Source organism: Branchiostoma lanceolatum, chromosome 15 (assembly GCF_035083965.1).
Source record: "Branchiostoma lanceolatum isolate klBraLanc5 chromosome 15, klBraLanc5.hap2, whole genome shotgun sequence".
Classification (NCBI taxonomy): Eukaryota; Metazoa; Chordata; class Leptocardii; order Amphioxiformes; family Branchiostomatidae; genus Branchiostoma; species Branchiostoma lanceolatum.
The window spans coordinates 3,565,410-3,583,448 of NC_089736.1; the positions used below are offsets into that span (position 1 = coordinate 3,565,410).

At 41.3% G+C, this 18,039-nt stretch overlaps 1 protein-coding gene and 1 long non-coding RNA gene across 6 annotated transcripts in view; both read right to left on the minus strand.

The window, feature by feature from the left end:
- Positions 1 to 68: 68 nt before the first annotated feature.
- LOC136420869 (uncharacterized) lies at positions 69 to 787 on the minus strand. The gene is made up of 2 exons (XR_010753336.1): positions 549 to 787; positions 69 to 383 (listed from the first exon to the last, which is right to left on the minus strand). It is a non-coding gene; the product is annotated as an uncharacterized lncRNA (long non-coding RNA).
- Positions 788 to 1,703: 916 nt separating this feature from the next.
- Positions 1,704 to 18,039, minus strand: part of LOC136420693 (dihydropyrimidinase-related protein 3-like) — a 29,009-nt gene continuing 12,673 nt past the window's right edge. For all 5 annotated transcript variants that reach the window (XM_066407772.1, XM_066407768.1, XM_066407769.1 and 2 more), the window contains exons 6-17: positions 17,661 to 17,741; positions 13,979 to 14,047; positions 13,342 to 13,386; positions 12,102 to 12,177; positions 9,636 to 9,792; positions 8,498 to 8,639; positions 7,743 to 7,826; positions 7,218 to 7,304; positions 6,625 to 6,717; positions 6,184 to 6,273; positions 4,934 to 5,072; positions 1,704 to 2,514 (exon numbers count right to left, since the gene is read on the minus strand). In XM_066407772.1, coding sequence (XP_066263869.1) covers positions 2,393 to 2,514; positions 4,934 to 5,072; positions 6,184 to 6,273; positions 6,625 to 6,717; positions 7,218 to 7,304; positions 7,743 to 7,826; positions 8,498 to 8,639; positions 9,636 to 9,792; positions 12,102 to 12,177; positions 13,342 to 13,386; positions 13,979 to 14,047; positions 17,661 to 17,741 — 1,185 coding nt within the window. In that variant the 3' untranslated portion in view covers positions 1,704 to 2,392. The remainder of the gene's footprint in view (positions 2,515 to 4,933; positions 5,073 to 6,183; positions 6,274 to 6,624; positions 6,718 to 7,217; positions 7,305 to 7,742; positions 7,827 to 8,497; positions 8,640 to 9,635; positions 9,793 to 12,101; positions 12,178 to 13,341; positions 13,387 to 13,978; positions 14,048 to 17,660; positions 17,742 to 18,039) is intronic.

Sequence of the window (18,039 nt, forward strand, 5' to 3'; positions counted from 1 at the left end):
TGAAACATGAACACAATGTCAGTTTTTCGAAAGAAAGCGAAACAAACGACAGTTAATCGAGTCACTAATTATAAAACTCCATACTTTAATTCGACATAATTTTTGATGTAATTTTCCAAGTGAAGGTAAGATCTATAAGTTCTCTTCACAGCAGTTCGTTGACTGAACTAGTTGACCGTGAATGAAGACATGAATAAGGATACCTACACCAAGTGTCGTTCGTGATTTCTGTTGTTGAGCAGATCTAGGGGGAGGGGGCGTTGACTCCAGAACGTACCGTTCAACACCGTAACACATTCACCCCGTTGCTTTCGGAGTCTCAGCCATCGTTCACCATGTCCTGCTGACAGGCATCCATTCGTTGTCAGGGTCACTTATCTGAACTAGTCCACAGAGCAATGAGAAAAGTTGATGGGACCCAATGTTTAAAAATGTGCAAGTAAACATTATGGTGGGAGGGGGGTGCGCACCATTGAAGATGTTTGGTCAGAAAATCTATCTAACAAAATGAAATCCAAACAGGAACGCAACAGAACTTTAATCCCTACCTGCTGCATGTAATGACCTTAAAAGTAGGCCTCTAAGGGCCATCAACACAGAAGATTGACACTGTTGCTCATCCCTATGTGCTTGACAATTCGGTGGCACCGCCATCTTGGATCCTTCGATATCCAAGCAGATGTAGGGTAGAAGGAGGAGGGTTTAAAAGGTGCTCTACTTGAAAGATGCACTAGATGTTGCAAAAACACACGTAAATCACTGCGATCAAGACGGATCCTTATATCTACTTGGAGATTAGGCATATACACAATGTTCGTCTGCGGGTATTCGTCGGAAGACTTTGCTGTAGGTGGAGTGCGTCCGCTTGGAGGGGGGTGTAGTTCTATCAACTCAGTAGCATACAACTTTATGTGATAAAACTCGAAAAAGTTTGGAAATACTCTTTGTCAGATCTGGTTAAATCAAAACTTAGACTAAAAACATTTTGCAAAAAGCCCCTTTTTGCGGATTAAGCGGCAAGTGGAATCTGGCCTTAAAGACATTGTCACATTCAATGTACCTTATCGTGCTGTGCTTGGTCATTGCGAAAGAAAATTTTTCTCCGCTTGGAACTCAGCACTGATGAGAAAGAGTATGGAAGCGGACTACCAGTGGACTAGCCCCTGCTGTAGCGGCCTGTGTGGCCCAAGGGCTATAGAAACGGAGATGGGCGCCGCCCCTATACACCAAAAGTTGTGAAAGGAGTTTGATTGAACTATTTCAACATCAGACTGTTTACTGTCTACAATGAAATAATGTGAATGGGATAGATTGGTACATGAATTTATGAAAGAGAAAGGAAATCACTTGAGGTTTTTCAGCTATACGTCGGTTTCTGTGAAAGATCAAGTCAAGGTAGATTGAAACCGATAAGAAAACGCTTTACAGAGAAAGAAAAAAATTAAAATGTTTCGCCCACACTCGCAATGTTTCAACTACGAAAAACAGCAACAGTTTAGAGTTTACTGCCTGTGACATGTCAGATGAAGCTTTTGTTGCTGACGTGAAAACGTACGTAATGTATTTTGGGACGTTCCCATGACATGAGTGAAATTCTCCATGGGAAAAACGTAGGTTCTCTAACGCCACATTTGGCGCTCCTCAATGTAGTTGAACTCTTATAATCTAAAGTGACTACACAAGCCTGCGTCTACAGCCATGTGTTATTTTCGATTATTTTATTACAGGCCACTTAGCAACCCTCGGAAGAAATGGTTATTGAGTTAACTAGGGCGCTTACGGACGCCGTGCATCTCTCTCCTACCCCAGGGACTAGCGAATCTGCCCACTCAATCCAATTACATCTCTAACGACGGAGCCACAAAGACAACATCCATTCAATTCTACGTTACGATTCCCCTACGGTAACATGTGGGCTGTATAATTGACATTTCTGCGTCGACACACGGGGTTGCTGGCGTCAATGGTGAAGACAACATGTTCATACCTAAAAAGTACACGCATATAATTCAGTATCTATTCATTGTAATCACATAATAGGTACAGTGTTCAACCCCCGTCACGCGTACATAACACATGCTTACTTTAGTAATGAACTCTGGCTAATAGGGACACGACTGTTTGACTCCGCACAACGAGGATAGGAATGGGAGGTAAAAACAACATCAATGTGCATTTTCGACTGATCTTCACAAAATCCTCACCTACTAGTTTTAACACTCATACGCATACTCGGTTAAAACATACGGATATATGATGTTTGTTTTTGTGTGCTACAAACTACCCCTTTCCTTTAATCACGCGTTTTAGGGACGTTCATAAAGGACAGCAAGGTACTGCTATTCAGTCAAAGTCGCTTAGTTGTGCTAGCTAGCTATGGGTGCCAGAGGGTTTACTCGAAAATGTTGAGAGAAGACCGGCCCCCTGGCGGCGCGTTGACTCTTGTCGCTGGTTTGCGGTTGCGTCTGCTGATCGGGGTGCCTATCTCGTCATCGTCACCTTGCTTCGTGTCGCCTGCAGAACAGTGGAAGGAGAAACATTGGTTTAACAAAAATGGCTTCTGTGTAGGCTTCTTACCTCATCCCGAACCATAGTAAAGTAAAGTATACAGTAAAGCAGGCATCCTCAATTGAGGTGAAACATGATGCCTTTTCAAGTGGCTAGCTAGTAGTAGTGCAATGCGGCTTCGCCACGGCTCGCGTTTTGGGCCAAGCACACCGCGTCACCCCTACTTTTCTCGATACGTGTGTTGGTTTCTTTTACGTGCAAAGGTTTGACGCTTGAGGCTTACGCCCGAAGGTCCCTCATACACGGGGCCGCCGGCTTTACGTCACCATCCGAAATGACGAATGCAATCCCTTACAACATGTCCGAGCTGAGCCGACCCTAGGATCGAACACGGGCCCCAGGATCCACGGAATTTGATCCAGATGACGAAGCAGCGGGGTTGCGTTACCGCTTGCGCCACAGGGACATGCCACTTCTCAAAGGTTTTAGTTTGACGTTGTCCCATACACAAAATGTGGTATCATCAAGACCTAGTCACGTATCTAGTATCAAGCCAATCCAGCCAGACCTTCTCGAGTTATCGTGTTGACAGACAGACAGACTGACACACGAACGCTGCCCCAAACTGAACCTTCTCTTGCGATGTTAACAAACTCTAAACCAGTACTGACAGAAGCTGTAAATGGGTAACGTTACTCATAACGACCTAGAAACATTAATTCACCTGCTTCTTTCTTCACCATTACATATTGAAACCCATCTAGGACGTCCTGACATTTCTTTTGAAGCATCCCCTTTATGTAACTTGAGCGTTTTTCAAACAGTACATAATTTAAGCATCTAACCCCAACAGGGAAATCTTATCCTAGATGCAGGTGACCAGGGCAGCTAGGGACAGCCGAAATGTCAGGAAATGTCATGTAGATCTCGGCTGAAGGAGCGCTTTTGTGTGGAGAAACCAAATGAGTGGAACCGACGTCATTATGACATCACCAATGGCACTCGGAAGTGGCAAACCAGCAAATCCCGCTGCGATTAAAGCTAGAATGTATATCTTCGACAGTTTGTTTTGGATTATAAGGAGGCCTTGGCATTTGGACTTGTTGGACTTGGCATTTGAATTGCGCGTAGGTTGCAAGTTTTGTCATCTTCGGAGCCGGAAAAAAGAAGCAGAACGTTCGAACACGAGGCATTTTAATGCATGCATACGTAAATGAAGAACAACGCTAGGCATTAGATCTTCAACAGCTTGTTTCGAAATATAAGAAGGCCTTTTCATTTGGACTTGACATTTAAATTGTGCGTAGGTTGCAAGTTTTGTTATCTTTTGAACCGAAAAAAAACCCAGAACACAAAGCAAAACATTTGAATCTATGCATACTTATATGAAGAACAAAGCTAGGCATTAGATCTTTAACAGCTTGTTTTAAAATATAAGTAGGCCTTGGCATTTGGACTTGACATTTAAATGGTGCAAGGTTGTAGATTTTTTCATCCTCGGAACAGGAAAAAAAGCCAGGTTAACGGCTTGATTTTCAATATAACGGGAGGCGCGCATTTGGACTTGAAATTTGAGTAGTGCCTACATTGGAGACTGTGTCATCCAGAAAGAAATGTTTGACTATGCACGTGAATATGGTGAACAAAATCAAACCTTTTTTATTCAAAGATTTCTTTTGGTTTCCTAATCTATAAAATCCTTGCTCAATTTTGATTTTGTATTCCAAACGCCCCCCACCCCCATCTGTTCTAATACACATGCGTTCAAAGGATTAATAGATGTACTAAATAGATTTACATGTGATTAAAAGAAAGTCTATTAACGTTAAGCCATGTCTATTCATCATTATCGTTATCAGCACCACAACAGGCTAACAGCATGAAATGCAATAACAACTACTAAAGATGTATAGAATGTGTGCAATAATGTTCTTACGATGGTGGTTATAAAGGGTATCGGCAGTAAAATGCAATCACGCGGAAAATTCGGTTAGGCCTAGGAAGACAAATGTTGCGTTTCCGATTACGGTATTGAAAAAAATCAGGGTCGGAATGTTGGCATTCTCTTTATTTCCTTTTTTTCAGATTTCGGCTGAATGGATCTAACAGATAAAACTGAAAGGCATGAAGACACACCGTATACTGAAAAACTGAACAAAGACGTACAATGTTAACTACGCATTCTTACATCAACTGTTTAAAGTAATAATCTGAAAAAATAGTCCGAAATACAAAAAGCCTGTTTGAAATTTCATCACTCGGATATTTTTTGTCCCTTGCTAACTGTCGTCCAAAAAAAGGCCTAGGGTCGGCGGGTTTTTTCTAAGGTCGGTTGGTTTACTGGAAACACAACCTGTTTATCTAGGCCTTATTGAAAACATAAAATCAATTTTTTACACCTAATACAAGTGAAAAGTTCCGTTACCAGAGAGTGTAAACTGGGACTCGTGGAGGTTCCGGATGGGGCGGGGCGCCCGGGGTTGATACCCGGCAGCTACGGACGGAGCGGTCTGCGCCACTGGCCCGTCATGTTCCATCCGGATCACCGCGCGCGGCAACAGGTACTGCATGGAGGAAAACATTGGCTCATCATAACATGCTTTTAAAAAAGATGCAAAAAACAGAGGTTCTGCTGTAGTGCCAAGGTCACATACTAGGGGGCCAAAAATCAAACTTGACCATCGTCTTTTCAACACCTACCCATATACAAAATATCATCGTAATCCATCCAGAAGTTCTTGAGTTATGCTGACTACAATAATCCTTGTCCTGAAGACCTGAACCATCCTGGTTGTCTAAATGTATCCGGCATTGTTCCATGATTACAAACTATTTCCAGTCACAATACAGTAACGGCACTGAGTGTAAATGGAGTTATTGTGCTGGTGATTTCAAATTCACAACGGAACTATGCTGAATGCCTCAACATCTGACTGTCCTCGTCTAACAGTTAAGAGCCATGCATAAACATTGCGATAAAAGAGATCGTCGCACGTAGCAGACGGTGCTGCTAGATAAGGCCACCTTGATGAGGAGAATCTCCTTATCTTAAGCTGTGATCCTGTTGGTTACGGATCTGTACGTTCTGCTTGAAATGAACAACTCAAGAAAATCCACAGCAATGAAATAAGATTATTTCAATACTGGACCGACGATCACGTATCTGGCAACGGCTATTGTCTTGTTCAGATATTTTGGTTTGATTGCTCTGCATAAATGGGCAGAAAATGAGTCTGATGATATGATAGCGAGCAAGCCAATTGCAATGAAACATTGAAACATGAAAAGCGAAACATTCGAATAGTTTCGCTATCTATTCAGTGCGCAGGTAATCCAAGGAGTAATGTCTTAGAACTCTGAAGAAGCAGTTCTAACTTTTGTCTCTTCCGTTCTCCCTTCTCTCTCTCCTCTTTCTTTAGCAATCTCCCATACATACTGGAAAGTTGACATTAATCCGCAAAATACCAAATGGACAATCCAACAATTGGACACAATTGCTGCAGTAGGAACTCTGAAGAAGCTTTTTTTAACTTTTGTCTCTTCTTTTTCTCTCTTCTCTCCCTTTCTTTTTCTCTAGCCCTCTCCCACAAAAACTGCAAAGTTGGCATTAATCCGTAAAATAGCAAATGACCAATCCAAGAATCGGACAAAATTGCTCAGGAAGAAACTGTTCACCTTTGCTCTGGCGTCCAGCCTGCCGTAGATATGATCACAATGGGCCTTTCTGTCCACGAAAACGCCGTGACCCTCCGAATTGGCAACGATCTGAAATCAGATTACACGCATTAAAAGCTATGCTCCATTGCCCTCATATCTTTGCTGTGGAACCAAAAGGCTATTATTCCTGGTGGTAAGCCAAAGGGCAGGCGTCGCGTTGATTAACTTGTAGTGATTGCCAGACAATCAGCCATTATAGCGATATGCATGATATGCCTTTCCAATTCTACACAGCTGCAAAGAAATAGAAAACTACTTAGCCTTAAAAGTTTTATTTTCTTGTTTTATATTCCGCTGTTTCCTTTATAATTAAACAACAAAACATCGAAACAATTCTTTACCATTTTACTCTATGTATGTGATTAAGAATGAGCATCGAAATCATGGAAGTTTCTTCACCTGATCGTCTTTGAAGATGACCCTTCCCTTGGACAGAGTGACCACTGGAACGCCATGGACCTCCATCCCCTCGAAAATGTTAACGTCTGACGCCTGGACGGAAAAACAGGTTCCCCTTACATATAGTGCAGACAATACCAAGGAGTGCATACAACATTTGAAGTCTAGCTACAATTTACTACAATTGAACGGAAATGAACGACACTCAACAAAACTATGATATTGGTATGAATAATCTCATGAAGTGTCCGCAGACTTCATTTCATTTGATACAGCACAGGCACAAGATAACCGAAATGTTCTACCGCAACCTGTGAACGAGTCAAAAATCGTAAACTAGTTCAAATCCAGTTTAAATAAACAGTGGGAGAACAGGAAATACAGCACATATGGATAGAGACCAGACCTGTATACTACAGGCAGTGCTTCTTTCCCTAAGATGGTATTAGTGTATCAAGATGGCATCAGAAGCGCTCAATCCAGTTGTTTTATAGCTACTGTAGTACAAGTAAAACAGGTGTTTATTAGGCCTAATGAGCATAGTTGTAGCTAATTGGCAATTGAGACTGTCTTTACTGTGTGTTAACGGTTACCTGATTATGGCTGCTTGCTGAGATGGTCCTGATCGCCTCCGGATCCCAGATGACGATGTCTGCATCCGAGTCTACTGCAATCTTACCCTACAAGAAAATATATTCAAATACTCGTATTGAGCGAAATAAAGCAAGATAGAATACATGTATATACGATAATACGTGTTTCAAATAGCACATACCTTTGATATGTTCAAATTCTAAGTATTGCAGTTCATTACTTTTTGTGTTGGTAACAAATAGGTACCACGCTTATCGAAAAGAGTAGGGGTAATCCTCGGTGTGAGTGGGTCATAACCATTTCGGTCTACTCGGGGTAGGGAATGTTCCCGAACAGCTTTCGTAACCCCTTCTTCTCCTGTTCTTTCAGTTAAAGTCCTCACTCTCAGTGAGAAGGGAGGCTGTTTCAGTCACTCGAACTCAGTTAGATACCTAGAAGTGGTCTCTTGGCCTCGCACTGAGCAAACTCCTTAGAACAAAGTCAAGAGGCAATATTATAGATTGTGATAATGTGATGAGATGTACCTTTCTGGGATAAAGGTTGAAGATCTTTGCTGCATTGGTACTGGTCACCGCCACAAAGGTGTTTTCATCCATTTTTCCAGTGGCCTAGGAGGATAAGAAAACAGGAGTGTTAAAGCACTTTTCCATCACTATTCTGACGTCTGTTTCAACAGTACATCTGGGTGCTTTTCACTACTATACTCAGCCACAGGCAGAACGCTAAGGAACTGCCATGCTGCCACGGGTCCCAGTTGTAAGGCCAGGACGAAACAACTAAAGACCCTTTTTACACTGTTCTGTATCTAAAACGAATCAGTGTCGTACTCAATCATTCACGGTCCTCTATTCACGCCTAAATCAAGCAATGTATGTGATTGTTTGTGCCAATGCGTACATTTTTTTTTTGAAATTTTCAAAAACAATACAAAATTTAGGGCGAGAAAAAACCGTATATGTTAGTACGTAAGTTTGCAATTTGTCACGATAAAACAAAATCAGTCATTCATTAAGACGAACGCATGTTCATCCTATAGATACATTCAACTACATTCTGTGTACATATAGGTAAATATATCAAAGAATGTTTAGATATAGCTAGTGGTGTAAGTGATAGGTTAACTCAACATGTTGAATTATTCATATACTTGTACGCAGGTTAATTCTTTTGTATCCCACTATTTGTTTGCACGTGTACAGTTGTAGTAGACCTTACGAAAGTCACTGTACTTTTGTTGTGTCAATAAAGATTGTTGTATAAAGCAACCCTGCAGCCTCACCACGCCGTTCTCCCACACGATAGACATGCGCTCCTCGATGCCGTTGACACCGTGCGGGATGAGGGTGAAGTCGGTCTGTCCCGCGGCCCGCTGCGCGGTGGTCCAGGAGCAGTGGGCGGACCCCGTCACCTGCAGATCACCGCTGTGGGGAGTACGGCACAGGAGACAAGATCAGTCAGCGGGGAACAATATCAGTCAACGAGGTCATCCTTGAGCTTTTGAAGTTTACTGAGAATGACTACAGTATCACGCTTAAAGCTGAGCGAAGGTCCAGAAACAGTGGGCGGACCCGGTCACATGCAGATCGTCGCAGTGGGGAGTACCGTACAGGAGACAAGATCAGTCAACGGGGTCTTTGACGGGGTCATCTGTGAGCTTTTGAAGTTTACTGGTAATGACTACAGTATCGTGCTTTAAGCAAGCTCATGGATTCTCGACTGCCACCTTTACACGCTTTATGCTTAATCTCAGAAGGAGCACCTTTATCGGAATGTAAACATGAAGATCTGATCGCCAGAAGTTTACTTTTTAATGCTGAAATTGGAAGTGCCTTGTATACCTAAAAAGCTTTGTGAATGGTATTTATCTGGACCAGGAATACCTTTTCTTCCATTGCCTCTTACCTCCCGGCCCCTATGTAAGTCAGTTACACACTTTTATACCTACCTGAGTGGAGTGAGAAAAGTCACGTAAAGTGCCTTTCGCAAGGGAACAACATTGGTGGTATGTCAGGGGATTCGACCTCTTGGACAAACACCTTAACCGTTACGCCAACACGACAGCAATGGTGGCGTCGGTGTGGCATAATGGTTAGAGCATTCAGATGTCAAACAAGGGGACCCAGGTTGTCGATTCCAGGTTGTCCCCAGACATGTCTGGACAAGCGCCCCGACGTTGTGCCCTTGTGAAAAACACAGATTTCCTCACCTCACTCAGGTGCAAATGAGTACCTAGCTTTGTCTAGGGACGTCCCTCGGATAGGACGTTAAATGGAGGTCCCGTGTTTGAGGAGAGCCACACATTGAGCACGTAAAAGAACCCACCACATCTTTCGAAAAAGGGTAGGGGCATGCCCCGATGTGAGTGCATCAAACCATTCCGGCCTAAATAAATGCACACAAATCATAAGATTTCTCACTTGGCGAGCAGGTCCATTAGGTATCCAGGCGTGGTCGGGTCCGGACGAAGGGGTGGTGACGTCACGTGAGCTGCCGCCTCGCGCCATTTTGTGTTCCAGTACTGGGTGCCATCAGTGCCCAGGCTGGCGGCAATGGGCTCACCAAACACTACATAACCTGTCAAAAATATACGTGAAACGTTTTCTATTGTCTTTCAACAAACCAAAGGTTCCCCTCTATGCACTACATGGTATACGTGAATGGTTTTCTATTGTCTTTCCATCTTTGGCATAGTAAAGGTAGCAATAGACTCAACAAACACCAAATAACCTGTGCGAAATATACGTGAAAGGTTTTCTATTGTCTTTTATCAAACCAAAGGCTCCCCTCTATGCACTACATGGTAAACGTGAAAGGTTTGCTATTGTCTTTCCATCTTTGACAGAATAATGGTAGGAATAGGCTCACCAAACACTAGTATATAACCTGTACAAAAATATACGAGAAATGTTTTCTATTGCTTTCTTTTAATCTTTATTATCTATTGTTATTAAATCTTTGGCATAATCAACAAAGCGGCAATATGTTCATGTACATGATATACATGTACGTTAAACGTTTTTTTAATTGTTTTTTGATCTGCGACATAACCTATGCGACAATAGGATCCTAAAACAGTTCAATATTACCGCTACAAAATACGGCAAAACTTTCTATCTTCAATGCGTTCATAATGGCGGCTTCTGTAACATTACAGTGAGCTCTGGAAGGGCCTGTTAGCTTTGTAAGGGCGTAGTTCAGGCAGTTAGGCTTCCTGCACGTTTAACACTGTTGACATGTCCTCAACAGGAGGAAGAAAGCCCACAGAGAGTAACTGCCAACTAGATCGTTAGTGTGAAGCACGGGGCGACTTTATAACCTGATTGTGAAATGCACATAGTTGGAATACGTAAAGTAGCAGACGAGTTCTTCTCGTACGATCAAACAACATTTAACAAGCTTTGGGAATATTGCATAAGCTAGATATCAAAAGTCTTTGAGAAGAGGATGGTATAAACGACTGAATAGAAGGACTATGATGTCTAGAATGTCGTCTTTATCAGAATTCGCACTTCGTAGGTAGTGTTGTTGATGTCGCAGTCATCGCGCCATGTGATAGTAATGCGTTGGTCAGATTAGACATGTGCTAAACACAGGCTACTCTTTTACAGAAATGGGATTGAGCCCGGTCGTGTTCCCCCTATTCTTTCACCATAAGAAAATTTCATTAATTTGTAAATGATTAAAAAAATGAAATTCCACTATAACAACTGTTTGGATTATTGGGGGCTAGAATACCTTCAGAATTGAAGAAATGGGATACATAATCCGATCTCGCTATACATCTAACTAAGTCGTGGCTTACAACCGATGGGGGGGGGGTGACACAATGAGTAACCCTAATGTCAATAACAGAGTCAAAACTCTGCATGGCATTGGCAGTATCGTGACGGTTCTCACGTCAGCACGCAGCATGTACGCCATGTGTGTAACAACAACTCTGACAGCAACGTCTCTAAATCATTTCCCATTATAACAGCGGAAACACTTCTTGTTGTGTAACTCCCCGAAGCGTGCGTACCTACGCAACGACAGGGAAGCTGCTTCTTCACTTCATCTTCAGGCAAACATGCGGCTACGTCTGCTAATGAACTGTCAGGTCCATTTTGAATATTCTAGAATCTTTATTCAGTAAACTGTGAGGGGGCTGTGTGAGCGAGAAGCCTGCTCTGGTACTTAAGTGAAGAAACCTACTGGGGTATGGTGAGCGCCAACAACTGACAGCGTACCGGAGGCAGTGAGCGGTCTGATCACTACTTCACTGTCACCACGTAACAAAAGCCACAGGATTAAAACTAGCAGGGAGTCCGGAGGTTGTGGAGTATTTTGATATTTTAAAAAACACCCAGCGTGCTTTTCATTCACTTGTCACCACGTAACAAGACACAAAGACAGCCTTAAGTTAACATAAATAGGGCATCATTTTAAACAGCATTTCTTCTCTCTCGTCTAATTTAGCCAGAAACATCGTGTTTAGCGTTCTCTTTCCGCTGATAGACTCGATCGTATGCACAGGATCTAATTTTAACTAGTATCTTTTCTCCGTGAACTTCCCTTGACTTCTCCTGACTTTCCTATGACCAAAGCGGTCAGAAACATCATGCCCGACACAAGCCCTACTTACCGATGGGTTAAACGTTCGCAAAGAGAAATATCCATGTTGATAACATTTTACGTACTACGTTTCCCCTAGTAATGTCACAATAGATATACAACATTGGCTTACACGTAGACAAATATAAACAGCTGCCTTCTCAATATCATTGTACATGAAAAAGCCAAAGCACGCAATTAGCTGTACCATTTTGGCCAATGATAGGCTTTAATCTTCTAAATCCACTCATCATAACGGATGAAAGGAGCGCGGTTTCTCAGATATGCCTTACCTTTCTTCCGACACTCGGCTATGACGTCAGCAGACCCCTTGCTCATCACGCGTACCACGTAGAGTGGACAGTTGGCCTGAGGAAGCAGACGGTTATCGTCATAATTACGGTATTGAAGTAAGCAACATCAGGTAACATCTAACAGTTACATTACGTGTTGGACATTGCATTAAATTAGCTTCAATGACCAAAGCCGGTGTGCGATGGTCCAAGCCTTACAGTCTTGTCTGGGTTGACATTTTGAAAAGGTGATAGTTCACCTGTTATGTCAATCCTTCCACAAATGTGGTAAATCTAAATCTAAAAAAATAAAAATTAGAAAAGCAACACTATTTCCTATCAAAGAAAAGCCGCAATGTATGACCCAACTATGTTTACTTTTACTACTTCTCCTGATCTCAGCTGCATGGACAGTGTGATAGCGCTCTCCGAGCAGAGGACTGGGTCCGGCTGGTTTTTGACGTGTTTTTTTAGGCGTTTTTGTCGGGATATGTACTTTATCATGTTTTTTATGTGGGTTGGTGACATAAACAAAACACATGGCAAAGTAGAAAGCCCGACAACAACGCATAAAATACGTCAAAAACCAGCCGGACCCACTTCTCTGCTTGGAAAGTATGGATAGTGTGCATCTCCTTCTGGAAGCTCCGAGCGGTCATTTGAAAGGTCCTCCAGGTCCAATACTCCATATGAATGACCCAATTAGGCCAATGCTTAGGCCAGTGATATTCTATATTCAACCATCTAAGGGAACTTTGATTGCTTTTCTCAGAAGTCTTTGTCAGTTTGTCCGATTGAACAGCTCTAAATTCAAACGGCAGAAAACTTCAAACATACCAGAACACACTGTACTTGTGCTCATTCGAACTTTGATCCTCGAAAAAACCACACACAAGGTGAAACTAATCACTGCTTGGAGGCTCGAATAAAGTTCTAAACGTGAACTACGCGGCTACAGCGTCTTTTCTGAAGATAGGGTGTGAGTTTGTACGGTTGGCTTGAGGTTGTCCACTACTATATGTATATCAATGAATAGTTTCATCAGGTTGGTAAAGTCACTGAATAAAAAGACTCTTTTTACACAACCAAGAGATTTATTCCACCGACGTTTCGGTGACCGTCTGTCACCTTCTTCAAGGCAATTCTGACTGGTTCACATAGTAATGCAGCACAGATGTTGCTGCTTATACATAATGAGATGCATTCCAAAACGCAAAATATATGTCTACTTCAAACATACCTGGTCAGCTATGGTAATGGCTCTTTGAACTGCTTCTGCCTCCACCTGAAAGTGCATCGACATTATTATTACTATTCCGTAGCAGTTCTTGAAATATCCATGTGTTCCATTTGTCATCATTGTTAACTTGCAGTGTCTATATATATATATATATATATATATATATATATATATATATATATATGCATTGTTCCATGTTGCAATTAGCCCTCGGGCAAGAACTTGCATGAGGCAAATGAAACTCATTAATATGAAAGTCACGAAACCTCAAACCCATCTTAAATCAATCTGAAAGTGAACAAACGTTGTCAAAACTGATGAAGACTTCATTCAGATCTTGCCCCTGGCCATGGATACAGCCGTGGTTTGTGTGCGAGATCCCGACAATAATAGATTCGTCTTCCATTCTGCTTGAAGTTTTTTGGGCTCTTATTGCTGTGACTAAAACATGTGCCTCTCGGTAGAAGACATTTCTTAACTTTACCATGCTAGAGAACGCATTGGCAGCCAATGTATCATTAATGGGTCTCAACTTATGTTCTAGGGATACTGGCTGTATTGGGTGGTATTAGCCTGTGGCATTAGTACCATCTACTGACAGAAAAACTGTCTCGACAAAAGGTCAAAGGTCACTAACCTCTTCCGGTCGGCTCAGCTCATGTCCTTCCGGTCCGACGACTCCTTGTTTGATCATCTCGTCCTCTCCCTGCGGAAAATATATCATACCTTATCACAATCACGCTGTATTTATATCATACCTTATCACAATCACGCTGTATTTATACCATACCTTATCACAATCACGCTGTATTTATCCATAATGGTTGTAATAGATATACTATGTGAGTAACTTATTGCAAAAAAATAAGGCAATACAATCATACAACAGCAGCCCGTATGGGCTGAAATAGAGTATGATTAATAATACGACAAGAATTGACGAAGGCCTTGATGAAAGTAGATATAATGCATAAGAAGTTTGTAAATGATAACATCTATTCAAAACCGATACTATGTTTATACTGATTATAAGCCGTTTAACATTCTAAACTTTGCAAATAGTAAATATTTCAGATCGGTAACACTAAGGATATTTTTGACATATAAGTGGCATATTTCAAACATACCAACTGGACTGTTTTAATAGAAATTGATTTTAAGTGTCCCTTTCTTAGTATCTGTTTTAATATTTTTGAGTTTCATTGTGTTCTTGTAGTTTTTATAGAAGCGTACATGAAACAAAAAACAGGTCACTAGACCTGAGATGTATTCATCTGTCTAAAAAAACTGAAACTGTTTTGTACCTTATATGTGAACTTATACAACTGTTTAGAGAGAAGTAGCTGAAGTTGTAGCTATCTGAGTGGGAAACTGTAAATGCAGAAATGTTAGCGGGCATCTTATGTAGTGAGGAGAAAACGGAATGTTTGCAGTAGTTTTGAGTTCGAGTTTGAAACAACTAGTGGTCCTACAGTCACAAAATTGAACGGCTTTTCGCAGTGGCTTGAAGTTTGCGGTAAAGTCAAGTTCACCGCGAAAACCGCGAACATCAAACCACCACGAACATTTCTGAATTTACATTTACTAGTCTCTCAGTAGGGACGATAATCATAATCATCACTGCTCCTCCGCAGGAACCCCTCCTTTGACCAAGGACTTTGACTGATCCCAGTTTTTTTTTTCTCTTGCCAAACGCTAGGGAAGAAGACTGTGTAGTTTCCCGCAGGGGATACACTTGTCTATAATCTATATTGTTCTCACGTCTACTCTGTGCTCTGTAGCCGTGTCGTCTCCAAAGTGGAATACTTCTGTACGACACCCAGGGGGACGCTTGAAAGCCAGTCGACATTTCCTGAACCTTCTGGACCATGAATTCTTGACATCCCTTCCACGGCACTGCTCAAAACAACGCTAATGGCTCGGATGCATCATGTATTTCTGGATTCGAGAAGACCTCCTAGTACGATACGCACTCGCTTCACTTTCTTTAATGGTTCTACCCGCTGAGTTCAACTGTTTTATGGCCATTAGAATAACAACTAGTAAATTCAAAAGATTGATTTAGATATGGTTCATGTCAAGATATATCAACGTTTTTATGTTTCACATTACAACTTTTGTTTCTACTTCGGTTTTTGACAGACACTGACGACGTGGCACTGCACTCAATTTTTTATAACTTATATTAACAGCGTCACGTACAGATGCCAACTTTGAGATGAAACTTCAGAGTCAGCATGTTTTATGGCCAATAAACTAACACAACCCTTAGATTACAAAAGATTGATGTAGATATGTCAAGATATGTCAATGTTTCAATGTTTTATTTTATAAAACGGTTTTATATTGAGTTTTGCAAAAGGTTTCAATTACTAGTATACATGTAAGTACTGTAGTGTCTACATATACTATATCATTGTATATATCAATGTTTCCATGCTTACCTTTACTTTTTAATACGGTTTTATCCTTTTAAAAGATGTCTCAAACTTTCAACTATCATACGTACTACGTACGTTTTGTAACTTGAATTATCACGGAGAGCTGACTACTAGTTATTTTTAAGTCTCTAACTTAAGACTCTCTGCAAGAAACCTTTTCTTACTACGCCTTATTCTGAACTTCGTAAATTCCCAGTTTGATCAATGTTAACGAAGGGAAATGATATACTGAGGAAAACATACAAGTTTGTGATAAAACTCCGCTCCTCAGTAAGATTCCTCTTTGCGCATCATGACCGACCATGGGGTTCAGTGAAAAGGTGTTGTTCTAGCGACCTCATCAGTGTCTACATACATCATAGGAGCAGTGAGAAATCATAATGCAAACAATTATGATGATGTTAGTACATTGTATTATCATCGTTAGCATTATCATCGTTAGCATTATCATCGTTATCATTATCATCGTTATCATTATCATCGTTATCGTTATCATTATCATCGTTATCATTATCATCGTTATCATTATCATCGTGCTTTTGCTTCCCGTAGCCAGGGTGTCCCGCAAAGTGTTTAGTCACTGCTGAAGTGAAGCCTTGGAAAGACACTACTGCAAACTTTCAACAAATGAACTGGTCCATGTATTAATTGATGTATCTATTCAAGGAAAAATAGTTGTCTTCATAAGACATTGGATGAATTTCGTACAATATTGTTTGATGTCATGAAAAAAGCAACAAATAGATGAAATGTGACGGGCGTTCATTCCGTATGTGATATTGTGATGTCTTTACCTTAATCTGACTACTAGTACTATGGAAGTGATTGAAATTGGACCATTTTCAAGTTTCAACACGACTTCATTGGCTTGTCGTAGTTAAAAGCTAAATTGAATAGCGGTTTCTTATGACTTATTTCTATTTGTGCTTGCACAAAAGGGTACATATCATACTTGGTACGTTTGCAAGTACTTCTTATCCAAGGATATCTGTAAACATAGGAGAAAGTTTTGTATCTGCGTGGGTGAAAACTGGGAGCAATGTCCTTGAATGACTACATTGCCCTGACGTGGCTGCCTTTTATAGCATGCCTGTAGGTGTTTACGTGGGTGAACAACAAGGCCATCTATTGGTAAGCCATTACCAAGGTTAACAACCCCATTGAGTGTCTAGAAATAAAGCTTGAAGGACAAAATAACCACGAGAGAGGCTAAGTGTAGCGAAGGGGATAAAGAAATAGATTAGCCCATGTCCATTTGCAGGTCTCAGTGAGCCTCTTATGTGTCGTCGTGTGTCACAGAAAGTAGATGCACACATCAGTCCATATTCAAGTCAACGATTAAAGAATTGTAATCATGATGGTACCCCCCCCCCCATTGCTGCAGCGCCTGTGCAGATCCTTGCCTATACCTTATTTGTGTCACATAAACTTGTCATGAATTTTCAAATTGATAAAAACAACTCTTATGACAAATAATAGCACAAGGGCATGCAGTCAACACCGTCATTACTCCGAACCATTGAAAAAATAAGATCTCTTGAATCCTGTCTTATGTTGTATAAAAGCGCCACCTTCCGAACGAAACAGTACTACAGACTGTAACCTGCAGAGAGCAGACATGAGATAACGTTGACAGTTTTAATCCTTGAAACAATTTTGTTTCTTGGCAGTCACAAAAATAGTTGAAAATCTAGGAGGAGGGGTCAATCCTAGTGTATTTGTCCATTAGAATATACTTACAAGTAAGCTTTGTTTAAACACGGCACCTTAATGCACCAGGGCAACAGCGTACTATGCTTTTGCAAGAAGCCCGGTTTGCCATGATGTAAATCGCTTTCGTTGCCAAACTTCATGCCATAAGAAACAGATGTGTATTACCTGCTTTATGACGTCACCGTTTTCAGCATGGACCAGCGCAAGCGCACCGAGGTCTCTCATGTGGCAAAACGCTTGGTACAGCTGTGGAATGAAATAACAATTTGTTTGTTTGTTTGTTTGTTTGTTTGTTTGTTTGTTTGTTTGTATTGCATTGCATACCGGGTAAACCACCTCATATCGTACAGGTGTCGAATGAAACAACATGGGCATACTGAAACCCCTCTGTTATGCTTCCTGACAAAGATGCATACAATAAATGTCTCATATTTTACATTAGATTTGTACGACAAGGGCGCCGCCTGTCGCTTATCACTGGAACTGCACTAATCAGTTTGTTTTCTTGGCATTTAGATGGGGTAGGGGTACATTAGGGATAAAG